Below are 26,498 nucleotides of genomic sequence, written 5' to 3' on the forward strand. Positions count from 1 at the left end.
TACAGGTCAGCGAATGTTTAGGATGGGATTTACATCATCTAACAACTGCTCACAGTGCACAGGCAATATTCCTGATGATTATATCCATGCACTCTGGTTCTGCCCACCCGTTCAGAGGTTCTGGGTCCAGGTTTGTGAAGACTTGTCTAAATGTCTGAAATGTAATATTCCACTCTCTCCATCTGTTTGCTTATTGGCTATCTTGGAAGATGTTACCCTGGGAAAAAATACATGTCGCATGATTTTCACTGCCATATGCATCGCAAAGAAAACCATACTCCTGAATTGGAAAAATAAAAATAATATTAGCATTAATCAGTATAAAAATCTTCTGATAGATCATATTAGTCTTGAAACAGGTCTTTTTTTCAGGTCTCTCTTGTAAATGAGTCCTCGAGGCTCAATGGGATTTACCTGTATAAATAAAGGTTGATTGATTTATTTATTTCTGTGAAAGGAAATAAAAAGAAACAAAACAGCATCTGCCGACACATTGGACCAATCTCTGTGGGCTCCTTTGATCGGCTCCGTTACATAGTGAGGGTGGGTAGTCTGGGATCTGACCTTGTGGGGCCTTGGGGTTGATGTGGAGGCGGGTGTATGGGTTTCGGGCACCGGGGGGGTTGCCGGGGGCTGGGCTCTTGGGGGTACCTGGGCAGGGGGGCACTGCTTTCCCTCTGGGGAGGGCCTGGGTGGTTCTGGGGGATGGCTGCTGGTGGCTGCATGCAGGCCCTCAGGTGTTCTGTGACAGCGGTCGTGGGTCACCGATCTGGTAGCCTGGCTGTGCTGGTGTGGGTTCGGGGTGGGCGCGGGGGCTTGGGGTTCTGACTCGGACTGCCCCCTCTTTGATACAACTGGGGGTGCTTGGCATCGCGCCCCTATCGTGCGGCCCCCTGGTGGGGTGTGCCCTTGCCTGCCGGTGCGCTTGGGGCCCTTGGTGTCAGGGGCTGGGCGCTTGGGCGTGTGTCGGCTCGGCCTGGTGTCTGCCTGGTGGGGCTCAGGTCCTCTGGCCCTGTCGGGCCTTGGCCTGGGTGGTGTGAGTCCTCGGTGCCCGGGCCTCAGTGCCCGGGCCTGGACCTACATCGGTGCGGCGGGTTCCGACGGAGGCCTATGAGTTTGTCGCTGTTGGCCCCGGGGGGTCACTGTATGTGGTCGCTGGTGGGGATCTTCTGGTTCTCCCCTGTGGTCCGATCTGGGGGGTGGGTGAGTGGTTCATCTTGTGTGGGTGGCCCTGGGGGCTCCACGGTCGGGGTCCCTCCTGGGGTCTTGGGCTCTGGTCCCCCCTTTTTCGTCTGCCTCTGGTCTTGGGGGTCGGGTCTCTGTTACTTCACAGTTACTATTAAATATTCTATTAGAGAAGCCTTATACACTTATGCATGCTCACAACAACGCACAAATAGATGCAGGGATGCTTATGTAGGCTTTATATGTAGATATATAGATATGTATATGAATGTATATTCATATGTATGTATGTATGTATATAGGCGTAGGTATGGGTATATATATTTATGGAAACTTACTGCAAAGCCATGAATATTTTAAGTTCTTTATACATATGTATTTTGTTGCTGTGTTTTGTCATGTTTTTTGCAGGTGAACAGACAGTGGCCGTGTGTTTTGCCGTGTGCTCTCTTTGTGTATATTTCTTATATTTTGGAGTCTTACTTTGTCTTTTCCTTCTTTCTATCCTATTATTAAAAAAATAAAAAAATAAAAAAAATAAAAAATAAATAAAAAAACTACACTAGATAATCACTAGAATAAATATTTCATAATAATGGTGTGGAAAGAATGGCTGTAAGGGGAGAAGGGAGGCCATCTAAAAGAAAAAAAAACAGGTCTAAGATGGAGGATTTTTCAGGACGTTTTTTATTTAATCTAGCGGGAGAATTGATCAGTCGGGTAAGATTAAAAGTCAAGCAACGTTCCTTGAATTTATCACAGAGGGAGGTCAACTTACACCAATCAATGTTGAGATCTCCAGCCAAAAGGACCTCTGTGAATTTTAAATTACCAAGAAATTCCATCATGGCAGTCAATGCCTCAGGTGATGCTGTGGGGCGGTAGCAGCAGACTACAGTTAAAATCTGGCCTCCATTCAAGGTGATGTTTACAGATAAGGCTTCAAACTGGTTTGGAATTGTTTTAGAAGACACAAGACTAGAAACCAGAGAATCTCTAATGTAAATAATGACTCCACACCCCACCCCACCCTTTATGACGATCACAGCAGTAGATGTTAAATCCATTGATTGCCACGTCATTATTCATTACAGATTTGTTCAGCCAGGATTCAGAAATAAAGATAACATCTGCCCCAGAAGAACTGACCAGAATTTTCAAAGCATCCAGTTTTCTCAGAAGGCTACAAGCGTTTACATGCAGAAAATGAAGCCCAGACACATTCTTAAAGTCATTTGGTGTGCTGTAATTAGTGGGGGGTCCAGGGTTGGGCTGAATCCCTGAGAGCAGTAACAACATTATTATCAGACATTTTCTTGAGTTTTTTGTGACTGATGTGTAATTATAGGAGTTAACAGTGTGACAATTAGCACCCATAATCGAACCATGAGAAACATTAACGAAGACGCGATCATTCAAAACCCAAAAACAGTGAAAGTTACAGTGATGGACAGATTCAGGTGTATTAACAAGATTCAGTGACTCCAGATAATCTGAGAACTGAAAATAGTGACAATAATATGAATGATGCAGAAAAGTTTCAGACCATAAAACATCACAGTTCAAATGGGCAAACAAACCCGACGAGTTGGCCCAACTACAGTTTGAGTTGGGCTGAGGGGGGCTCTGGTCCCCCAGTGAAGAAGGATGGATGCTCTCATGGGAAACAGAAGCTGGGTCCAGAATCAACAGGCCAAAACAGAAACAGATAATTTGCAGCAAATAGCAGAGCGAGCTGCCAGAAAATCCTCCTGAAGTGAAAGACATGATCCAAGCTCGTTTCAGGTCAACAGGGGCCAACAGCGTGATCCGGAATAAAATAAATTATTATCCAAGTGAGTTTGGATGGAGGCCTGCAGCAACTCCGATACAAACTCCGAACTTCTCTCGAGCACCATGCAGCCCTGCTCCTTCACGCTGCTCCTCCACGCTGCTCCTCCGCTTCTCAGCACGTCACCTCCTCACCTGACAGCACGGGGCACCCCCGGTGAAAAGCGAGACTGACCAGAGAGGCTGAGGCTGAAGTCGGCAACTGGTCCGGTCCGATTCTGCTCCAGTTCGGCTCCGGCGCTCCAAGCATGAGAGACGAAGAGGCTGAAGATATCCCTGGCCCGGTTCTACTCCGGTCCGGCGGCCCAGTCCGGCGGCCCAGTCCGGCGGCCCGGTCCGGCGGCGCGGTTCTGCTCTGGTCCGGCGGCGCTTCAAAGCACCGGAGCCTCTCCTCCAGGTGAACACAACGACTCCACAGAGGTGGATTGTCCTTCGGTAAAAGTAACGGGCTGCTCACTGAAGCTGAGACCGGCTCTGTTGAAGACGAAATCCCCACAGCCCCACAGCCACCTCGGTTCGGTTCTGGTCCAATTCGAGGGACACAGGTACACTTCCCCCACACCTATGGAGACACCACGAGGGTCAGTCCAGCAGACAACCAGCGAAATACCACCCGGCGATATTTGTCGGAACCAGGTAGAACCACAAAAGTCCAGATAAGAGTTTGTTGAGGTCCAGAGAGAGAGAGAAAAAACACCGGACCTTCGTGCGTTGACTCCCCAGCTCTAGGGGTCACCTGGCCGGCAGGGTGCGCTCAGAGTGACTGATGGGGGGGAGCGGCCGGTCGGTCCTGGACCAAAATATATATATTTTTTTTTGGACGGTCCCGTCCGGCTCTCTGAGTCACTGAACACCGAATTCGGTTGGAAGGAGGACCAACTTTAGTCTGGTTCGAAAAACGGGTCAGTTTGATGATAAAAGACTGCAGAGAAGCCGGAGGGAGCTGCTGTCCATCAGCTCGCTGGAAGTGAAGTGATGAATTAAATTTAGATAAAACTAAATACATGATATTCAGTAACAAAAAGAGAACTGTTGATGATCCATTTAAAATTGAGGGTGTTGAGATCTGTAGAGTTAATGAGATGAAATTTTGGGGTGTAATCATTGATGAAACGCTAACATTGAAAAATCACAAATTCTGTAAGAATAAAAATAGCGAAATCTATTGCAGTACTATACAAGGTCAGGGACTTATTAAATGATAAAGCGCTGTACATGTTGTATAACACAATCATTGTTCCACATTTAATCTATTGCATTGATGTTTGGGGGAAAGCGTGTAAAACATTTACAAAGCCTATTTTTATTTTACAGAAAAGAGCTGTAAGAATTATCACTAGAATGCAGTCACCCATCAAGCACATTATTTTATCAACTGAAGTTATTGAAGTTCCATGATTTGGTAGATTATAGTATTTTATCAGTTATGTATAGGGCTCAAAATAACACATTACCATTAAATATCCAAAGAAATTTTGTTAAAAGGCAAAATTGTTATAATCTTAAGGGGATAGAGATATTTGTCAAACCAAAATTCAGAACTAGTCTGAAGGGAAGGTCTACCTCAATCCAAGAAATTGGATTGTGGAATGGTCTAGAGAGTGATGCTAAAAATGCCAAGTCAATGTGTACATTTAAGAAAAAGTTCAAAGCTGAATTGTTAAAAAAAAGAAGTAGCTTAATGTGTATTGTATTAGAGTTAGAAAAATTAGAAAGAGTTATTCGTTTTGTTCTGTTACCTGAAGATTATTATGACTGAACTAATTGTTTGAAAAAAGGGGCAGATATAATAAGATTTTTTCTTCTGTCTGCTGCCTTTCATTTTAAATCTCTTGTATTTTTTTATATAGTTCATAGAATTGTTTTTTTTTTTTTTTAAATGAATAAACTTTATACCATACCATACCATACATTCCAAAAACAAAAAAAGCGTAGAAAAGTTTCGTCTTTCATCCGAAAGACTTCTTCAGTCTGAGGAGCTGTATTCAGCGCAGTCTAAGGCCCTATTTACACGGACACGATGGGGGGAAACTTAGGTTTTTTCGTATGTTAATTAGAGGAAAAGATTTGCGTTGACACTGTCGTATTTTGGGTTTACATGCATCCGGAGGATTCCCCCCCGCCCTCCCGAATCCACTGTAGTTACCATGCCGGGTCATTAGTTGGCGCTGTGAATTTTGTACCTTCACCTAATGCGCATGCGTGCTGCCTCGACACGTTGTTTTCCTCTGTGCTAACCAGCTAACAACAACATAACGTAACAACAAGTTAAAGCTAGATTTTGGATAAGAGTCGACAGATTTGATGCCAAGCGGGCCAAGCGAGTTTTTATTTTTTCCTGAAAGAAGAAGAAGCTGTCCTTCCACCAGGCGGACCGGTTCTGAACAAGGCTCGGCCCAGATGCAGGACAGGAGGACGTTGAAGAGAGATGTTGGATGAACTATTTATTTAAAATTCCCCTCATTTCTTTTATTCAATCCATTCAAGTTCAGTTAACATGTTTTAATAATGTGTTCAGTATAATTATGAGTGTTTGTGTGACATACAGTTTGTGGTGTTGAATAAATAAATAAAAATTAAACCTGATGTCTTCATTTTCAACTTTAGTGTTCACGCTATATGTTTAGCATCATTTTAAATTTGAATTACATAATGTCCAGATAGCTTCATTTAGCTCAGAGCTTCATTATATCTCACACTAACATAAATACTGTTTATTATTATTAAACTGTTGTTATTTAGCAAATTTATGTTATAGTGCAGCGCGACGTGTGCGCGTGCCACGTTCTATAAACAGCGACATTAGAACTGGATCAAACTGTGTCTCTTCCAACACAGATGTCGGTCACAGCACCTAGAATCTCACGTAGATTAACTACGAGATTAAAATATATTCCATCAGTCGAGGTTCTGAAAGCACTGTCCGCCGCCATGTTGATAGAAATATAGCATCTGTCCGCGCGTGCGCATGTGGTTTAACACAAAGCTTCAGCGGGAGATGTTTACATTATCAGCGGGGGGTCAGCGAAAAACCTCCACTCTGGAAGGTGGGTTCAGAAACCTCCGGATTCAAAGAGGGGGGCCACTGGTGTTGTGTAAATGATCAGCAGAACCGCAGAGAGAAAGCTGCGGATGCACTCAAAATACGCGCCGTGTAAACGGTCCCTAATAAATAGCACCTTCTCATAGTGGATCAACCAGTTTGCTGCTGACAGCCAAAACTAGCTGTTCACAAGATTAAGGAGGACCATCAGCCTAACAATGGATCATTAGCCCCCTGATGGTTGCTTGCTATTCACAGGGTGATACTAGCAATAACAACATTGTAAGAGGGGGACAGTTGAACACAGAGGCCTTCACCCCTGTTTAATGATGGATGTTTTCTTTTCACAAAGATGGCCTCTTTTAATCCTCTCTCAAACCATCGTTCCTCTCTATCAAGGATGTGAACATCTTCATTCCTGAACGAGTGACCGCTGGCCTGGAGATGAGTGTAGACTGCAGAGTCCTGGCCTGATGATGTTGCTCTTCTGTGTTGGGCCATCCTTTTGGCCAGTGGCTGTTTAGTTTCCCCTATGTAAGACTGATCAGGGTCAGAGTCAGAGTTTCTTTATTGTCATTCGCACCTCATGTGGTACATGTGGTGGAGCGAAATTATGTACACAAGGTCCCAGTTACATCCAACAATAAAATGTATAAGAAAAACAGTAACAACATCTAAGATATGAACTAAGAAAAACATCAACTAAATATACACTAAGCACTCATAACATAAAACATTGAACATCAGCACAAAAATGAGCATGAGTCTGTGAGCGGATGTGCACACATGAACACATCAACATGAAACAGATCAGCAGCAACAGGAAACAGATCAGCAGCAACATGATATGGTTTTTCACAGTGATTATTCTAGTTAAAGATTCATGAGTCTAACAGCCTCAGGGTAGAAGCTGTTCCTCAGTCTAGTGGTTCTACACTTAATGCTCCTTAACCTCCTTCCTGAGGGGAGTGGGGCAAAAAGTGTGTGTGCTGGGTGAGTGGGGTCCTTCATGATGCAAGTGGCCCTCTTCCTGCATCTGGAGGTGTAGATGTCTGTGATGGTGGGGAGGCTGATTCCGACAGACTTCTGTGCAGCCTTCACCACTCTCTGCAAAGCTTTTCTTTCTGCAGCTGTGCAGCCTCCATGCCATACGTTGATGCTAGAGCACAGGATGCTCTCCACTGCACACCTGTAGAAGGAGGTGAGGACTGAGCTTCCCAGACCAGCTCGCCTCAGCCGTCTGAGGAAGTAGAGTCTCTGATGAGCTTTCTTGATCAGGCTGGTGGTGTTGTTGCTCCAGCTGAGGTTGTCATTCATGTGTACACCCAAGTACTTGTAGCTGGAGACCACTTCCACCGCAGATCCTCTTATGTTCAGCGTGGTGTAGATGTTTTTGTTCCTTCTGAAGTCCACAATCATCTCCTTTGTCTTCTTCACATTGATGTGAAGGTTATTCTCTTTGCACCAGCTCTCCAGGTGTTCCACCTCTTGCCTGTAGCTGGACTCATCATTGTTTGTGATGCATCCCACCACCGCTGTATCATCTGCAAACTTTACAATGTGACAGCCTGGATGGGTAGCTGCACAATCATACATGAGCAGAGTAAACAGGAGGGGGCTCAACACACATCCCTGAGGAGAGCCAGTGCTGAGGGTTATGGTGGAGGAGAAGTTGTGGATCCTCAGCTGTGATCACAGCCCTCCTGACACTGAACAGCATACAAAATATTACTCTGTTTATGCCGGGGGACTGGATCTTTGGGATGAACCAGTCTTTGCTGTAATGTATATTGGGTTTAAAAGCCACTGGGATGTTGTGTTTAGAAAATAAATGTCTCAATTTCTCTGAAACTCTCAGCAGAACCTCACAGCAGGATCAAAGGCATGTCAGCAGCCTGAAAGTGAGCAAGTTCTATGTGGCCATGTTTTGTCTGGCCTGTTAAAAGCCCTATTTGCATGGGATTAATTTTACCTAGGGACCACATGTAATACATAAATTACTCCCCATCGTCTGCTTTTTATGTGGTGCATTCGCACGGGATAACCAATGCCTGAGATTTAGCTGAAATTTACGGACATCTTCCGTATATGATGTTAACGTGCTGCGTTGTCATGGCCGGGCCGGTCCATAATAATGTGCTTAATGTGGGGGCTGGGCCGTTCTCAGGCTTTGATGTGGTTTTACAAATCAGCACAAAGAAAATTAAATAAAAATGCACAGTATAAAACTGTGTTAATCTATTGTTGAGGAGGAGGCATGTCCGACTGGCCAGTTTAAGAGGTAAAAAACGCCACGTTATGTTCAGATGGACAAGCTGTCACCGGCATGCATCCGCTGACCCGCCGGTTGACAAGGACTTGCGACCTGTCCAGGGTGTCCCCCGCCTTGTGCCTATGTCCAGTGATGGCTGGACATGGGCACCAGCAACCCCTACTATCCGAAAAGGAAGAACCACTGGTACCATAATGCACAATGTACCACTGGTACATTTTCATCTTTAAATCACTTCTTGGTCTGCTGCCTTCATACATCTCCTCCTACATGTCTCTGCGTGAGTGCAGCTATGGCGTGCGCTCTCAGGACATTATTACTTGCAGTGTTCCCTCAATAAGGACTAAACTAGGCAAGAGGGTCTTCTCCTACTCCGCTCCTGTTTCCTAGAATACCTTACAAAAACAATTGAAGCTCTCGACCTTGACCTCTCTAAGTGGCTTTAAGAAACTGTTGGACTCCTGGCAGGGACCAATGCAGACATGTTCCTGTTTTTAGTTTTCTACATTCACCCTAGAATCTAGCTGTTTTTTTGTTACCTTTTTTCTTTTAGCCATCCCATTTGTTAAAAAATAAAAAAAATAAAAATCTGTAGTATGACTTTTTATAACTGTCTATTGTTGTCGCTGTTGTCCATTGTTGTCATCATTCTTTGTTGAAATCAGGTCTCTCTTTTAAGAGTCCTCGAGGCTCAATGGGATTTACCTGTCTAAATAATGGTTGAATGAAAAAAGAAACGGGTAAAGATAATGGATGGGTCAGCTGATCACCAGCTGAATGCGCACACCAGATGCTCCTCACAGTTCTAGGAACTCGTCTTAAGCGCAGAGGTGACAGGGCCTTCTCTGTAGCAAGCCCAAGACTTTGGAATGAGTTACCTCTGCTTGTCAGACAAGCCCCTTCCCTCTTGGTTTTTAAATCCTGTTTAAAAACACACTACTATTCAGTAGCTTTCAACACCAGATGATCTGTGTTTTGAACCTGTTTGCTTTACACAGGTTAGTTGTCATATTTATTATCTGCATCGTTTTTATGTTTATATTCTGATTTACTTCATTTTGTATGTTGCTTTGTGTGTTACCTGTTGTTCTGTCTGTACAGCATTTCGGTTGGCCTTGTCGCTGTTTTAAGTGCTTTATAAATAAAATGGTATCTCCGCACCTGCTGTCATTTGCTGTGGAGGAAGTAGCAGTATCTACAAAAGCCAAAGCGAGCAGCGCGTTCATTTAAAATAGCTGTGTTCTATATTTTTCCAATTAATTTTGCTTAAACAAAAACAAAAAATGCCCAATTACATATCGGATCCAGCCCATTTCTGTCCAAATCCTAGAAATGGCTATTGGCATTGGATTAGTATTATCACAGAACCTTGGAGTTCAGCAAAATATAGTAGGTAATTTGTGGGGAATTTTTACTTTACAAATTACTGACATGGTCGATTCGCACGGGATTAACAACACAAACAATCTCCATAATTATTACAAATAACATGTGGTCCCTAGGTAAAACTAATATGGTGCAAATAGGGCTAAAGTCTGGTTAACTGGGGGGTTGGGTTGGGCATAAGTTCTTGGCCGTGGGTGACACACAATCAGTTTGTGTGTGAGAACATGCAGGTTAATAAGTGTGTGTTAACTTAAAGTGTCAACTTTAAGACCCTTCTAAATTCATTTTAGCATCTTGAGACTCAGAATCAGTGACGCAAACAGCATCAAACAAAAGTTAAACACAAATTTGATGGGTGGCTGCAGGAGGTTCAACATAATGTGCAGTCAGAAAACAAAAAGAGTGAATAGATGCTGTGTGTGTCATCTGGAAACCCTTGAAGCAAAAGAATCCACTAAAACGTGGCTCCTTACCAGCTCGACAAACAAAGTTGGCCTCAGCTTCAGAGGAAGATGGCGACAGCAGCTCGTCATCGTACTCGTTGGAGCTGAAGGAGCCGAAGTGCTTCCTCCTGCGAGCATCCATCACAGCGTTGGCCACCATGACGTGCCGCAGTGAGTCGTTCAGGTAGCGATGCAGCAGGCTGCTCTTGTACTTAGGTGGAGACACGTAGTCCTCAGAGAACGAGGTGGCTTCGGCAGCAGAACGCAGCCCCGGGCTCATACCTATGGTCATGCTCATCATAGAAGAGCCCTCCTTTTTGATGACGCTCTGGTACATGGGTTTGTTGAGCCCCTCAGGGCCACCTTGTGTCCTCTGAGGATTGTCTCCATCTGTGAAGGTATTAACCAAGGTATGAACAATTAAAATTAATGGATTGCAAAAAAGTCTATTCAAAAACTATCTTTCACACTAATTACACCAATTCTGTTACGTTAGTTTTGTGTGTAATCTAAAATTAAACTGTCTCATAACGTCACCTATCTGTAGTTATAATTGCCAAGAAGATCTCATCTTATCTCATGCTGTATTCATTCATACCCATCTACTCATCACAATGTACTCATGTTTGTAAGAATATAATGAATTATTATTAGCCATTTACATATATATGTAATTTATCATTCTCAACAGGAATATTTCCAAACAACATGAAAAGAGCCAAGGTAAATCCTCTTTTTAAAAATGGTGAGAAACGCGTGTTTAACAATTAAATGGATTGGTAAATGGACTGTACTTATATAGCGCCTTTCTTTCTTATTTCAAGATACTCAAAGCACTTTACACTACAATCTGTGCCTCATTTACCCAACCACACAGCACTAGATCTCTACAAAGCTAATTGAACAAATCATTCTAAAGAGACTAATCAGAGCTTTATCACATTCAAACACCGATGGGACACACATCAGAGGCTATGACGGGTTCAGTGTCTTGCCCAGAAACACTTCGGCATGTGACTGCTGGTGGGTTCGAACCCCCAACTCTCGCATTGGAGGACGACTGCTCTAACCACTCAGCCACAGCCACCCCTAACAGACCAATATCCTTGTTGCCACAGTTTTCGAAGATTTTAGAGAAGTTATTTGTGATTAGATTGGATCAATTTATTGATAAACAGAATATATTAAGTAACAGTCAATATGGGTTTAGACCTAAAAATTCTACATCAATGACTCTCATGGAATTAACAGAAGAAATAACAACTGCTGTTGATCAAAAAAAGTACTGTGTTAGTATTTATGTTGATTTAAAGAAAGCATTTGATACTAATGACCACGGTATTCTTCTTGAAAGCTAAATAAATATGGCATTAGAGTGCTAGCATTACAGTGGGTATCTAGTTATTTAGAAGAAAGGAAACAGTTTGTTCAAATAAATTATGTGATCTGAACTTTGTAACATTACATGTGGAGTGCCTCGAGGTTCTGTACTTGGACCTAAGTTATTTATTTTATATATAAATGACTTGGTTAATGTGTCAGGACTTTTTAGATGTGTTTTATTTGCAGATGATACTACATTTCTTGGTTCGGGTAAAGATACAGAACAAATGTTGGAGATGGTACAGACAGAACATGTGAAAATACAAAATTGGTTTCAACTTAACAAATTATCAATTAATTTGGATAAAACAAATTACATGATATTCAGTAACAGTAAGTAGGGCTGGGTACCTTTCTAAAAAAATCTGTATCGGTACCGGTGTTGGTACCTTCACTTCGGTGTCAGTTCCTGGACGGTTCTTTTTTTGATACCAATTTTGTAATTACTATTAATTCTAACAAGAATAAAATTATGTTACACATTACAGTACAAATCGTGAGTTTTATTTTTTTAACTTAGGTATTTTTCTATTCCAAGCAGTTTTCTTACATAAAAATAAACAAACAATTTCCAGATCAAAAGAACAGTTGCAAACCAGTGACATGTCAGTGTCTAATGCTCACTGCTACACAATGAGGACCTTTTCACTTAACAGTTTCTTCAGAAAAATCAACATGTCTGCTTTCGCTGGACACAAACAAGCCCGCTCCTGGCTGATGGTGTCTCTAGCAGTAGAAATGTTCACTCTGAGGGTGTGGATGATGCTTGTTACACACACAGATACCTGGTTGCCAGTTTGACAGCATTGGCATATTGTCCCTTGCATTCTACCAGCAGGTCACAGGTTAGGGTTGATGCAGGCTTCTGTAGCTCTGTGTCTCTGCCTGAATCTTCTCTATGGTTCTCTGGGGTTTAGGGCTCTTATCATCTCCCTAGTTCACATTAGAACACAAAACATCAACAATAACATGGTTGTGTTATTATTGCTCAAAAAACATTATCTAGGCTGAGAAATAAAAGCTTAACTGTTAACAACATCCTTTACAGCATAACTTACCTCCACCATGCAGCCTCCACTGTAGTTAGAAGCAGCAAACTTTTAACAACAAAGTTTGTGACTGTCCTGTGGCCCCCACCTCACTTTTATTTTGTCTGCCCTCCTCACATCAGGGTTAGAGATGCACCGATCTGATATCATCATTGGTATCAGTACCTATATCGGAAGAACTTCTGGATCGGGTATCCGTGACAATGTGACCGATCCATTTTCCGATCCACCTTTTTCACGACATCCGGAAATTGTCCAACACCACAACTGCTTTGAAACGCAGAAGCGTGAAAAAGGTATATTCTATGCTTTGTGCTCTGAGTGACGTCATGCACTAACCAACTCACTACACAGATCATTTTCAAAATGGAGCGAGCTAAAGGATCAGCCATCTGGAACTATTTCACACTACCTCAACCATCACATTCGACAGCTACGTGCAATACGTGTGCAGTAATGATTCCAATGGGTGGCAGTAAATTTTTCAACTTTAACACTACCAACTTAATCAAACATCTCCAGAGATTTCACCCTAAAGAGCATGCTGAGTTTGTTGAACGGAACCAACCAAAAGGAGGTGGCATGACGCAGCTAACTTTGAAGGGGATGAAAGAAAGAGGTGAAAAGTTTCCACCTAATAGCGTTCAAGCAACAAAAATCACTGAAAGGATACTGAACTTCATTATCATGGATGGGCAGCCATTCTCAGTTGTTGGAGATAAGGGATTCCGGCTGCTAATTAACCACCTGGAGCCACGATACGACATGGTAAGCCGAAAATATTTGTCGGAGATGGCGCTACCTGAACTGCGTGATAAAGTGTGCAAACACATATTGGAGGAGATAAAGGATGTTGAAGCTTTAAGTTTCACGACAGACATTTGGAGCTGTGATGTTTCTCCCGTGTCACTTTTAAGTTTAACTACACACTGGCTGAATGAGAGTTTGGTGCCACACAGTGCAATGTTAAATGCAGCAAAATTTCGTGGGTCACACACCAGCGAAGCAATAGCTGCTAACCTGAAGGAAATGTTTGACAAGTGGCAAATTCTGTTGAGCAAAATCCACGTGATTCTGAGGGACAACGCCAGCAACAGCGTTGGCTGCGTTCAGTTCAATTCAGTTTATTTATATAGCGCCGAATCACAACAAAGTTGTCTCAGGGCACTTTACAGAAACATTCACATACATAAAAGCCAATTAGTAAAGTTCTCTATCTAAGGAATCCAGCAGACAAGTTGAATCTTGGCTTTGTTGCAGTCTCCCATCCTGAGCAAGCACAGTGGCAACAATGGAAAGGAAAAACTCCCTTTTAAAAGGAAGGAACCTCCAGCAGAACCAGGCTCAGGACAAGCGGCCATCTGCTTTGACCAGCTGGTTGAAAGGACAGGAAGGAGAGACAGACGAACACATACAATGCAGCTGGTTGTTAACGAGGGACTTCTGTCACAGCGTGTGATCAGTGATGCTGTTGCATTTGTGAGACAGATTGTCGGACACTTTAAACATTCTCCTCTTGCATATTCACAGCTGCAAGATATCCAACTCGAGATGAACATGCAACCTAAACGCCTTCAGCAGGATGTCAAAACCAGGTGGAACAGCATTTACTACATGGTAGAGAGCCTGACTGAACAGAAACAAGCACTGTCTGCTTATTCTGCTGACCATGAGCTGCCCGCAGTACTCACAACAAACAAGTGGGCCTTGCTTGAAAAAATAAGGAAGTGTCTTGAACCATTTGAAGAGTTTACAAGTAAGGTGAGCACAGCCACGGCCTCCACTGCTGATGTTATCCCAAGCATCACTGTTCTCAAACGTCTCCTCTCTATGGAAACCGAGGCTGATGCTGGAATCAAAACCATGAAAAAGACCCTCTTAGCAGCTGTTGACAAGTGCTTTAGCACCGTGGAGGATGAACCTCTGTATGCACTTTCTACACTGCTGGACCCATGATATAAAGACAGGTGAGACTGTATTCATATGACAGGTTTTGTTCAATAAATTAACAGTATGGTGAAATATTTTAATGTTTTTGTAAGTTATTTTTCACTCATGACAAACATAACTTTAATAGAGCTTTGAACAGATAAATATACATGTCAGGGTTTTATACATATCAACTCATACTTTATCAATCTCACACTGTTATTGTTTTTCTTAACTCTGTTTCTGTGCGTTCGAAGCAGAATTAACTGATACAAAGGTATCAGGAACTCATTACTCACACCCATGTCCTGACTTTTTGAGAAGCGTTTAATCATAAAACAAAATGTTCTAGACTGCCTTGCCCTCGTTGTGTAATCAAAACTGCCTCTATAATCAAGATTTCCAGTTTTCACTCCTTTCTGTGTGACAATAAAAGACGAGCAGCTGCTGAAAGTCTTTGGAGTTCTCAGCTCACAGCCTTAACACAGTTGTGACTGTGACTCCCCATTTAGAAAGCTTGGTTGTGAACTTGCACTGTGTTGTCTGTTTGTTTGTTTTTTTAAGGTAGGAATTACCTATCAATACACACCTTAGATCAAACATGGGCAACATAAGACCCAAGGGCCAAAAGTGGCCCTTGGACAATCTCCATCAGGCCCCCAATATCATTAGTTAAAAAATAAAAAAAACTGCCTTAGATACTACAATAGCTTATATTTGAAATTATAAGATAACTGGCACATATGATATATATTTTTTAACTTCAAGAAGTGTTACTTTGAGTCTATAAATGAACCCAATGTATTTTATTTTTTCTTTTTTTTTTACCAGTGCAGACTCTACCAAGCGTGGAAAGGATGCACTAGCCAAGGAGCTGTAGGAAGACCTGAGGACTACTACTGCTGATGGAGCATCCAAGGCTTTAGAGCCACCAGGAAACCAGTGTATTTGGCTCTGCTTTGTGTATTTGGCTCTGCTATCTCTTGCTAGCGTTAGCTTAGCATGGCTGCTGCTTCTCTCCTTGTTTCCTCTGTTCTCACTTGCTCAGTGTGTCAGATGTTTAGCTACTCCTCTGCCTCCTTTACATGTAACAAATGTAGTCTTATGGTAGCTTTGGAGGAGAGGCTGTCTGAACTGGAAGCTCGGCTCCGCGCTGTAGAAAAAACAGTAGCTAGACAGGTTCCCTTAGACAGCGCGGAACCACACAGGCTAGCTCTCGTTAGCGGTCCTCCAGCAAACCCCGAGCAGCCGGGACCCCAGGCCGGCTGGGTGATGGTCCGGAGCAAGCGTAGTGCTAAGGCTAAGCCCCCAGTTCACCACCGACCTGTTCACATTTCTAATAGATTTTCCTCGCTCAGTGACACACTCGTTGAGAAGCAGACCCTGGTTATTGGCAGCTCCATAGTCCAAAACGTGGCTTTAGGGACTCCAGCGGCCATAGTCAAATGCATTCCGGGGGCCAAAGCGGGCGACATAGAATCTTATTTGAAACTGCTGACTAAGGCTAAGGCTAAATACAATAAGATTGTTATTCACGTCGGCGGTAATGACACCCGGTTACTTCAATTGGAGGTCACTAAAATTAATGTTGCTTCGGTGTGTGACTTTGCTAAAACCATGTTGGACTCCTTAGTTTTCTCTGGCCCCCTCCCCAACTTGATCAGCGATGACATGTTTAGCTGTAAGTCATTGTTTAACTGCTGTGTGTCCAGGTAGTGTTTGGACAACGACGTGGGCTACATAGATAACTGGAGTTTTTTCTGGGGAAAACCTGGTCTGAGGCGGAGAGATGGCATCCCTCCCACTTTGGACGGAGCCGCTCTTCTTTCTAGAAATATGCCTGATTTTGTTTATCCCCCAAATTATTGGCAACCCAGGGTCCAGTCCAGGAAGCAGAGTTGTAGTCCTCCACACCTCTCTGCCGCTTCTCCTCTGTTACCCACCCACACCCCCATTGAAACAGTGTCAACTCGCCCACGGCTCAAATTAAATAAACCAAAAACCAGCTCTAAAAATATAAATCATAAAAATCTTATTAAAATAAACACAGTTACTTTACCAGAGCAAAATCATAAAATCATTAAATGTGGATTATTGAACATCAGATCTCTTTCCTCTAAATCCCTGTTAGTTAATGAACTGATAACTGATCATCATATTGATTTATTCTGTCTGACAGAAACTTGGCTACAACAGGAGGATTTTGTTAGTATAAATGAATCCACTCCTGTTAATTATCTAAATTTTCATGTTCCTAGAACAACTGGCCAAGGTGGAGTAGTAGCTTCTATTTTTCAGTCAGGATTATTGATTAATGCCAAACCAGTTATTAGTTATGAAGCTTTTGAATCGCTGTCTCTCAGTCTTTCTCATCCAAAATGGAAATCAGAAAAAACACTTTTACTAGTTGTTATATTTCGTCTACCAGGCGCTTACCTCAGCCGAAGTAAGGAGTACCTTCAGGAGGATTAATCCGCACAAAGCAACTGGCCCAGACAACTTCCCCGGAAAAGTGTTGAAGGAATGTGCTGATCAGCTCTGTGAGGTGCTGGCAGACATCTTTAACACCTCACTTACCCTGGAGACAGTTCCCACCTGCCTGAAGACTGCCACCATCATCCCAGTCCCAAAAAGATCTACAGTGACTGGTCTGAATGACTATCGGCCAGTGGCCCTCACCCCGATAGTCGCTAAATGCTTCAAAAAACTGGTCATGACTCACATCAAAACAACCATCAACATGAACGAGGACCCTCATCAGTATGCATACTGTGAGAACCGATCAACAGAGGATGCCATCTCCTCTGTGGTCCACACTGCGCTCAACCACCTGGAGCAGAAAAACTCTTATGTCCGTATGCTCTTTGTGGACTTCACATCCGCCTTAAACACCATGATCCCCCAAACCCTGATGGACAAACTATCCACACTAGGACTAAGCCCCTCCATTTGCAACTGGGTACTAGACTTTTTAACAAACAGACCACAGTTAGTGAGGATCCACAACTTCTCCTCCTCCACCATAACCCTCAGCACTGGCTCTCCTCAGGGATGTGTGTTGAGCCCCCTCCTGTTTACTCTGCTCACGTATGATTGTGCAGCTACCCATCCAGGCTGACTCATGTTCATGTTTGTGCTGATGTTCAATGTTTTATGTTATGAGTGCTTAGTGTATATTTAGTTGATGTTTTTCTTAGTTCATATCTTAGATGTTATTACTGTTTTTCTTATATATTTTATTGTTGGATGTAACTGGGACCTTGTGTACATAATTTCGCTCCACCACATGTACCACAAGAGGTGCGAATGACAATAAAGAATCTCTGACTCTGACTTACTCTCAGTTTTTGTCTGAATTCTCAGAATTCTTAACTGACTTACTATTAAATACTGATAAAGTTATCATAATGGGAGATTTCAATATTCATGTAGATGTTGAAAGTGATAGCTTAAGCATAGCCTTTAATAATTTAATTGACTCATTTGGTTTTACCCAAAACGTCTGCACATCATCGTCTCACTCTTGATTTAGTTCTGACCTATGGTATAGAGGTTAAGGATACTAATACTAATACTAATTTAAAACCTCTCAAGATGGCGCCGGTGTGTAGGGCTGCCCGTCTCTCGCTCTCTGCTTGTATTTTATTTTTGTTATTTTTACAATGGTTTGTGCAGTGTGCCGAGTCATATTTTCAGTATGATCGTCGGGCACTTTTGGAGCTCCGTACGTTTGCTGAAATTCCCGCGGAGTTTTTAAACAGCGGCCAGCACTCTCCCCCACCTGTCCTATCTGAGATTCTTGCGTTCCTTCTGCGTGACCCTGGCCTTTTTCCATGGAAGAAACGTCGCAGACGTCGTGAGAAGCGTGCAGGGATTTTGGTGAAACTGAGGCAAAGTGTGGATTATTCTATCAGGACTCGCTCTGGATCTGATCATCTCCTCTCTGACCCGTGGTGCTCCCGGGGCCCGGCTGCTGGCCAGCTGCCCGTGCGCTCAGTCCATGTGAACACCTGGAGTTGTTTACCTGTGCGCCGCACCAGCAGACCAGGAGGAGCTGTTCTTCATAACCTGCGCCCGCTGGCGCGCGCGTCTCCATCCACGGCTGTGCCTGTGTTGGACAATATCAGAATGTGTTTAATCAACGCAAGGTCTGTTTCCAACAAGACATTTATCCTCAATGACTTTTTTAAAGATCAGGAGTTGGATTTTCTGTTCGTCACGGAATCTTGGATTTCTGATGGTGAGTCCAGCGCCTTGGTGGAACTACTACCCCCGGACTCTCTGTGTTTCAATGCCCCGCGGCCATCAGGTCGGCGCGGGGGGGGATTATTAACAATTTTTAAAGCAAACTTGGCCTGTAAACAGTTGTCCATCCCGGTGTCCCGCGCCAGCTTTGAGCTAAGCACCTTTGAACTCGGACACTGTCCTACGGTTCTGTGCGCGCTTGTCTATCGCCCACCTCGTTCTAAGGACTTCATAAATGAATTCTCTGACTTTTTGGCTGATATCACACAGAGATACACTCACTTTTTGTTTATTGGTGACTTTAATTTGCATGTGTGTTGTCAGGAGAAGCCCTTAGTGAAGGACTTTCTGGATTTATTGGACTCTTTTGGCTTAGCTTAGCAGGTGAGCGGCCCCACCCAGGAACACAGTCACACGCTGGACCTCGTTTTAACATGCGATGTCTCTGTTTCTAATTTGAAAATCGGTGACAATGTTTTTTCAGATCACATGCCTGTATTGTTTGACTTCGCCCCCCCCCCTTGTCCTACTGCTAAGACGTGCGTTCCTGCACGTACGCGTTCCATTAACCGTTTCACTGCTGCTCGTTTTAATGAAGGTTTTAATTCTGAGAGGATCGAACAGCTCTCAGTGTCTCTTACCACTGAGGAGCTAACCTCTCAGTTCAACTCTGCCTGTTTAAATGTTCTGGACCGTGTTGCTCCCCTTAAGACCAGAAAAACGAAACTTAAATCAGAGCCTTGGCTGAATGACGTCACGCGAGCCGTTAGGCGGCAGTGTCGCAGAGCTGAACGAAGGTGGAGGAAGGACAGGCTCCAGGTTTCTTTTCAAATGTTAAGGGAGAGTTGACGTCACTATCAGAAAACCGTTAAAGCTGCCAAATGTAAATTCTTCTCTGATTTAATTGTCTCCAACTCCCACAACCCCCGAGTTCTTTTCTCCACCCTGAACTCAGTTCTACACCTCAGTGAGCCTTCACCTCTGGAAGCCTCAACTGAGCTGTGTGAAAACTTCCTCCATTTCTTTTTAGAAAAAGTGGCAAACACCCGGGCACTCATTTCTCCGCCAGCTCATGATCTGTCCATCCCATCTCAGTGTGTGGCTGTGTTTGACCACTTTGAGCCCATCTCTCTGTCCTCTCTGGAGCAGGTAATGTGCAGCATGAAGCCATCTGGTTCCCCCTTTGATGTGGTCCCCCCTCGACTACTAAAGGAAGTTTTTCCTACCCTGGGTCCTTTTATCCTCGCTATTCTGAATAGCAGTTTATCCTCAGGTGTGGTGCCAAAGACTTTTAAACATGCTGCTGTCCAGCCCCTCCTGAAAAAACCTAACCTTGACCCCTCAGTCATGTCCAATTTCCGGCCTGTCTCCAGACTCCCATTCACCTCTAAACTACTGGAAAAAATTGTGGAGTCTCAGTTGAAACAGTTTTTGGGGGATCACGCTATCCTAGAGTTATTCCAATCTGGCTTCAAATCTCTCCATAGCACTGAAACTGCTCTACTGAAGGTTTTTAATGACATTTTCATATCCACAGACACAGGTGATTCTGTGTTGCTTGTCCTATTGGACCTTACAGCTGCTTTTGACACCATCGACCACAAGATCCTCATTTCTAGACTGGAGCAGTGGGTGGGCATCACAGGGTCAGCCCTTAAATGGTTTGGGTCCTACCTCTCTGACAGAACCTTCTGTGTCAATATCAAAGATTTTAGTTCGGCATCGACAGCGCTCCAGTGGGGGGTACCGCAGGGGTCCATCCTCGGTCCCCTTCTCTTTTCTTTATACCTGCTGCCACTAGGTGCTATCTTCCGCAAACACAACATACCCTTTCATTTCTACGCCGATGATTGCCAAATTTACTTCCCCCTGAGGCACAGAGGCACACGCTCTATTCAGCCTCTTCTTGACTGCCTGGCTGACATCCGGGACTGGATGGCTTTAAACTTCTTAAGCTTCAATGAGAAGAAGTCTGAGGTCATGCTGTTCCATCCCAGTGGCTCACTCATGAACCATGACATTGACCTTTTCTCTCTAGCCCCGCTAGAGAAACAAAAGGTCACTAATCTGGGGGTGATAATGGACCTGTCCTTAAAACTCAACAGTCACGTAAACATGATGGTCAAATCCTGTTTTTTTCAGCTGAGACGGCTGTCTAAGCTGAAACCTATACTCTCCAAGAAGAACCTTGAGACAGTGATCCATGCCTTCATAACATCTAGGCTTGATTACTGCAATTCACTTCTGTTTGGAATCAGTCGGTCCTCCATTGCTCGTCTACAACTGGTCCAAAATGCTGCAGCCCGATTTTTAACTGGTACAGGCTATAGAGAGCACATCACGCCAGTTTTGGCCTCCCTGCACTGGCTACCCATTCACCTTCAGATCCAATTCAAAATTCTCATGTATGTTTTTAAATCACTGAACAGTTCCACCCCATCCTATCTCACTGATCTTCTGCAGCCATATGTCCCACCGCGCTCTCTGAGGTCAGCAGACCAGATGTTTCTCTCAGTCCCAGAAACCCGTCGTAAGCTCAGAGGTGACAGGGCTTTCTCTGTTGCAGGTCCACGACTGTGGAATGAGTTGCCACTGAGTGTCCGGCAGGCTCCCACACTCTCAGTCTTTAAGTCTCGCTTGAAGACCCACTTCTATTCTCTTGCCTTTAACACGTTGTGATTTGTTTTGGTCCGGTCTGTTCTCTACTCTGTTGGCCATTTTAGTTAGCTTCTGCTGCTATTTGTATCTGTATTTCTATTTTATGTTTTCCTGTACGCTGTGCATGTTTGTTTTCTTTTGTACAGCACTTTGGTTGGCCTTGTTGCTGTTTTAAGTGCTCTATAAATAAATTGGTATGGTATGGTAATTGGCTTTTATTTATGTGATTGTTTCTGTAAAGTGCCCTGAGACAACTTTGTTGTGATTTGGCGCTATATAAATAAACTGAATTGAATTGAAAGGTCCCCAAAGTGGAAGCAGCAGCAGCAGCTCCAAGTAAAAGCAGGAGCAGCTTCATGAAAGAATTTGACAAAATTTGGGGTGAGCGTGAGGAAGATCCAGGGGCAGCAAGCAGTTCTAGCACTGCTGTACAGTTACATGGATATTTTACAGAGGAAGCAATTCCTACCACAGACGACCCATACAAATACTGGGGAGTCAACTGTCAGCGGTTTCATGGCCTTGCTGCCAGTGCGTTCAAGTACCTCTGTGCGCCCTGCACCAGTGTCGAAAGTGAACAGCTGTTCAGCACAGTCTCCATCATCCTGGATGAGAAGCGAAACAGACTCACAGCTGAGAGAGCAGAAATGCTAGCTTTCTTAAACAAAAACCTGCCAGTGATGCTTAAGCCTGATCTTGAGAAGCTTGAGAAATCTGCTTGATCAGGTCCCTGACACAAAACTTGAGGAGTAGTGACTATATCTGATTTTTTAAAACTTTTTAAATTTTGAAAAGTTTGAAGTATTTTTTTTACATGTTTGACCAAGCTTGTGAAGCTCTTGGTGTGTTTAAGTGTGCTGTTATGTGCAGAGTTTCCAATAAATTTGTAATTCAGTATAGGGCTGCAACAACAAATCGATAAAATTGATAAAAATCGATGATTTAAAGCGTTGGCAACGAATTTCATTATTGATTCGTTGTGTCGCGCGATTATGCGTCTTTCACGGCACTGCAGAACCGTCTTGTTCACCTGCAGTTCATTGTCAATACTGAATTACTGAATAAAGTTAAAAAAAAAGAGAACGTGTGTGCTAGTCTTTATTTAATTTAATTGGTACAAGCAGTGTTTAAATGTGATTTATAAATAAATCTAACACAAAGATAATTTAATGATTAAGCTTCAAATTTTAATTTGCTGACAAAGTCTGAAGACACTGCAAATATGGCAGGATGAATTGCATTTTAACAGGAATTAAAGTAATTTATTACATCTACTCAAATGTGTGTAATTAAGTATTTTATATATATGTGTGTGTGTGTGTGTGTGTGTGTGTTTAATTGCTCTTTTAGCTACTTTTGCCTGAACCAAACACTGTAAGTGAAACAAGGCATTTCTTGAGTTGCTGTAAATTATGCTATAATACATATAAACTCTCTCATTCCAGAAAACAACAACAAACAATGCCAGCCTTCATGATGGACAGACATTATGGACACCACAGCAGCAGCTGTCTTCACTGAAAGCATCCTTAAATGATCGTCACTGACATGAGGCCTCTGTCGATGGTTGAAGACGAAGGCTTCACTACAATAATCCACACTTTTAATCCAGGTTACAATAATCCACACTTTTAATCCAGGTTACACTCTTCCCTCAAGGACACAATTTACAAAGTAGCTACATATTGTGCAGGTATAAAGCATATATTTGTATATATTTTTATGTACATTTATTTTTTTTTAAGCTATTTGACTAACTTTGATTTTTTATTATTCAACATTTTACTAACAGAATAGTCAAATAGCAACCTGTTTTTTGTGTGAATTTCTATGTCAGTCAAATGTTCAATTTTGGAATAAAGGGGTGGAAATTAAAGTGTTGTTTTTTTAGCCGATTCATTGATTAAGCGAAAAAATAATCGACCAATGAATCGATTATTGAAATAATAGTTAGTTGCAGCCCTAATTCAGTACATTCATGTTTGTGATAAAAAAACAAACAAATGTTTTAAGTTAATTCAGCACTGGGTTTGTAAGCTCTGTCAACCAGGTAGACCCCCCCCCCCCAAAAAAAAAAAGACTAATTCATGCCATCTGGACCAACAGGTCCAGATGACAAGATTTAGCCATTTTTGTTAATTCAGCACTGTTTATATGTATCAGATTGGCATCGGATCGGTATTGACCAATACAGGGCCACCAGATATCAGTATCGGATCGGAAGTGAAAAAAGTGGATCAGTGCATCCCTAATCAGGGTCAGAACCTCCTGTGAGGAGAAAATAAACAGTGAACATCAGTGAACTGTTTAACCAGCTGACTGGATGGGTGAGCACATTTTTACAAATTAAGCTTTATCTGTTATTGTCAATCTTTAGTTAGCTTCTGATTTCAGCTAGCTACATAGATACCCATAAAATAAATTTACACATTAATATCTTAAAGTTAGCGTTACATGGATTCTAGTTTAATTCACCGCAGTAGTAACGTTAACAAACGTAAACTTACCAGCTGAAACACAGACACAGCTCCGTCCTCAGAGTTCTTTAGGAGTCCGGTCGTGGAGATAATGAGCCAGGCCATTCATGCTCTCTAAAACTCACAGGCTGACTTTAATGCTGAGGGGGGGGGGGGGGGTGACTGCTGTCCTCTCTCCTCGCAGAAAAACACGGAGCAACTTTCTGCTCATAAATTGAAGCCGTTCGACAACACACGCGCTGCACACGTGAACCCCGTCTGTGGGCGTCACCAGCACCATAGACATACATTATACATAGATTAGGTATGGCAGCTCTATACAGCTCTGGGTATAAACACATAGTCTGTTTGTCATATGTCTGGTGTTTTACCTGCCTGCGTGCTGAAACCACGTGACACATTACAGCCAATACCGAAACTTGACACCGAAAAAAGAGTAACGTTTCAATCCATACACCGACCGGTGCAGTTCAGTCAGTGCCATTTAAGAACCTCAGTTCGGTACTCAGCCCTAACAGTAAGAGAACTGTCGATGCTCCATTTAGAGTCGATGGTGTTGAGGGTTGTAGAGTCAGTGAGGTGATGTTTCTGGATGTCATCATTGATGGAAAGCTGACATGGAAACCTTACATAAATAATTTAAGAACAAAAATAGCTAAATCTATTGCATTACTGTACAAAATAAGGGAGTTATTCAATGATAAAGCACTGTTTATTAGGGGTGCAGAAAAAAATGTTTTTCGATTAATCTAGATTCTTAGTCCTGGCGATACTGAATCGTTTCTAAAGGTCCATAAATCGATTTTAAAATGCATTTAAGTTTTGTATTTTTTCCGCTCCTACTCCCCGTTCGGCCGCCGTAGAATTGAGCCGTGTAGACCACCGTACAGCAAGCTAGTTAGCCAGCTCCCTTTATCTGAATGGAGCCTGCTAGTATGGAGGAGGGAGACAGCGTGATTCAACCCGCTGCTTCGTCTTTAAAAATCATTTCAGATCCTACAATGTTCCGGGGGAAGACAGAGCTTCACAAGAGCACAGTTGTTTACAAGAAGTGTAAAATAAAATTGCAGTACAGTATTTTGGACATAAGACAAAATTCACGGAAGATGAAAGCGAAGCAGCCGACCAGCGAACTCTGCAACAAACTTCCAGGCTTCTCCTAAAGGCTGTGAAGATTTCCCTCTCCATTATATCACAAAGGATTTACGAGCAGACAGCTCAGTGGAAGGTGAGGGGTTTAGGTTTATTTTTAGTATGATGACCCAACGTACGTTATTTCGTCATGTTTTGTTCTTTTTGCGATAAAGCAGCACCGCAACTTCACCATGAAACAACAAATGTGAGAAGCTCTGATGCAGCTGCAGATCAAAGGTAACAGTTTTTTCTCATATTATACTAAAACTTATAGACAAGTTGTACAACAAACTTTATGCAATTTGTCTTTTTAACAGGTTGAAGAGGACAGATAAGATATCACCTGGAGCCATTTATAAATGATACAGTTTATGGTTTAAATGATAGTTCTGAAGAGATTTTGTGCAAACTTGCACAGGTTTTGAAATTTTGTTAAAGATTTACTAATTATGAATCAATATGGTTAAGATTGTGAAGTCTGTATATTTCATATTAGGTTAAGTTTTGAAAATATAACAAATGTTAGAGCAATATGGTAAAAAAAAAAACTGAAGTCTGTATTTTATGTTGAGTTAAAGTTTAATATACTATGGTAGGCTGAAGTCTGTTTACTTTTATAATTATATATTTTGAATTATTTGTCAGTGATGGACTGGAGACCTGTCCAGGTGTCCCCCGCCTCTCACACAGTGATGGCTGATATGGGCACCAGTGACCCCCCGTGACTCGAAAAGGAAGAAGTGGGTAAAGATGGATGGATGAATTATTTGTTTGTAGATTTGGATTTTTTTTTATTTTTTTTTTAGAAAAATTCAGGCAACTAAGCCAACCTAATACTGGTAATTTAAGTTACAGAATTTTATACACTCCTATATTTTTTCCTATTTTTGGTATAAATATAAATGAATAAAAAATATTTGATACAGTAAGGAACCTAAAATGATTTTTAAATAAATGTTCTATTGGTTTACATTGTTGTTTAATCTTTTCAGCTTGTCAGCTACATAAATGAAACAAAATGTATGACCATTTCAATAGAAAAATCGTTTCTGAATCGAAAATCGTTTTAAAATCGTATCGTGACACCAAAAATCTGAATCGAATCGGATCGTCAGACACTGAAAGATTCGTAACTCTATTGAAGTCTGAGGTAAAGCATATAAAACAATTACAAATCCTATTTTAATTTTACAGAAAAGAGCTAGAAGAATTATCATGAAAAAAGATTATAGCCATCCATCAAATACAATGTTTTATCAACTGATGATATTGAAATTCTATGTTGATTGACTATAATATATATATATATATATATACATATATATACATATATATATATATACATATATATATATACATATATATATATACATACATATATATACATATATATACATATATATACATATATATATACATATATATATACATATATATATACATGCATATATATATATACATATA

General features: G+C 42.2%; 1 protein-coding gene across 1 annotated transcript in view; it reads right to left on the minus strand.

Annotated features, from left to right (window-relative positions):
• Window positions 1–26,498, minus strand: part of mkxa (mohawk homeobox a) — a 156,512-nt gene that overhangs the window by 52,471 nt on the left and 77,543 nt on the right. Inside the window, 2 exon segments of the mRNA XM_037693881.1 lie at window positions 5,817–5,839; window positions 10,190–10,549. Of these exon segments, the coding sequence (XP_037549809.1) occupies window positions 5,817–5,839; window positions 10,190–10,549 (383 nt within the window).

The sequence above is a fragment of the Nematolebias whitei genome, chromosome 20 (genome assembly GCF_014905685.2).
Source record: "Nematolebias whitei isolate Nwh7 chromosome 20, NemWhi1, whole genome shotgun sequence".
Taxonomy (NCBI): domain Eukaryota; kingdom Metazoa; phylum Chordata; class Actinopteri; order Cyprinodontiformes; family Rivulidae; genus Nematolebias; species Nematolebias whitei.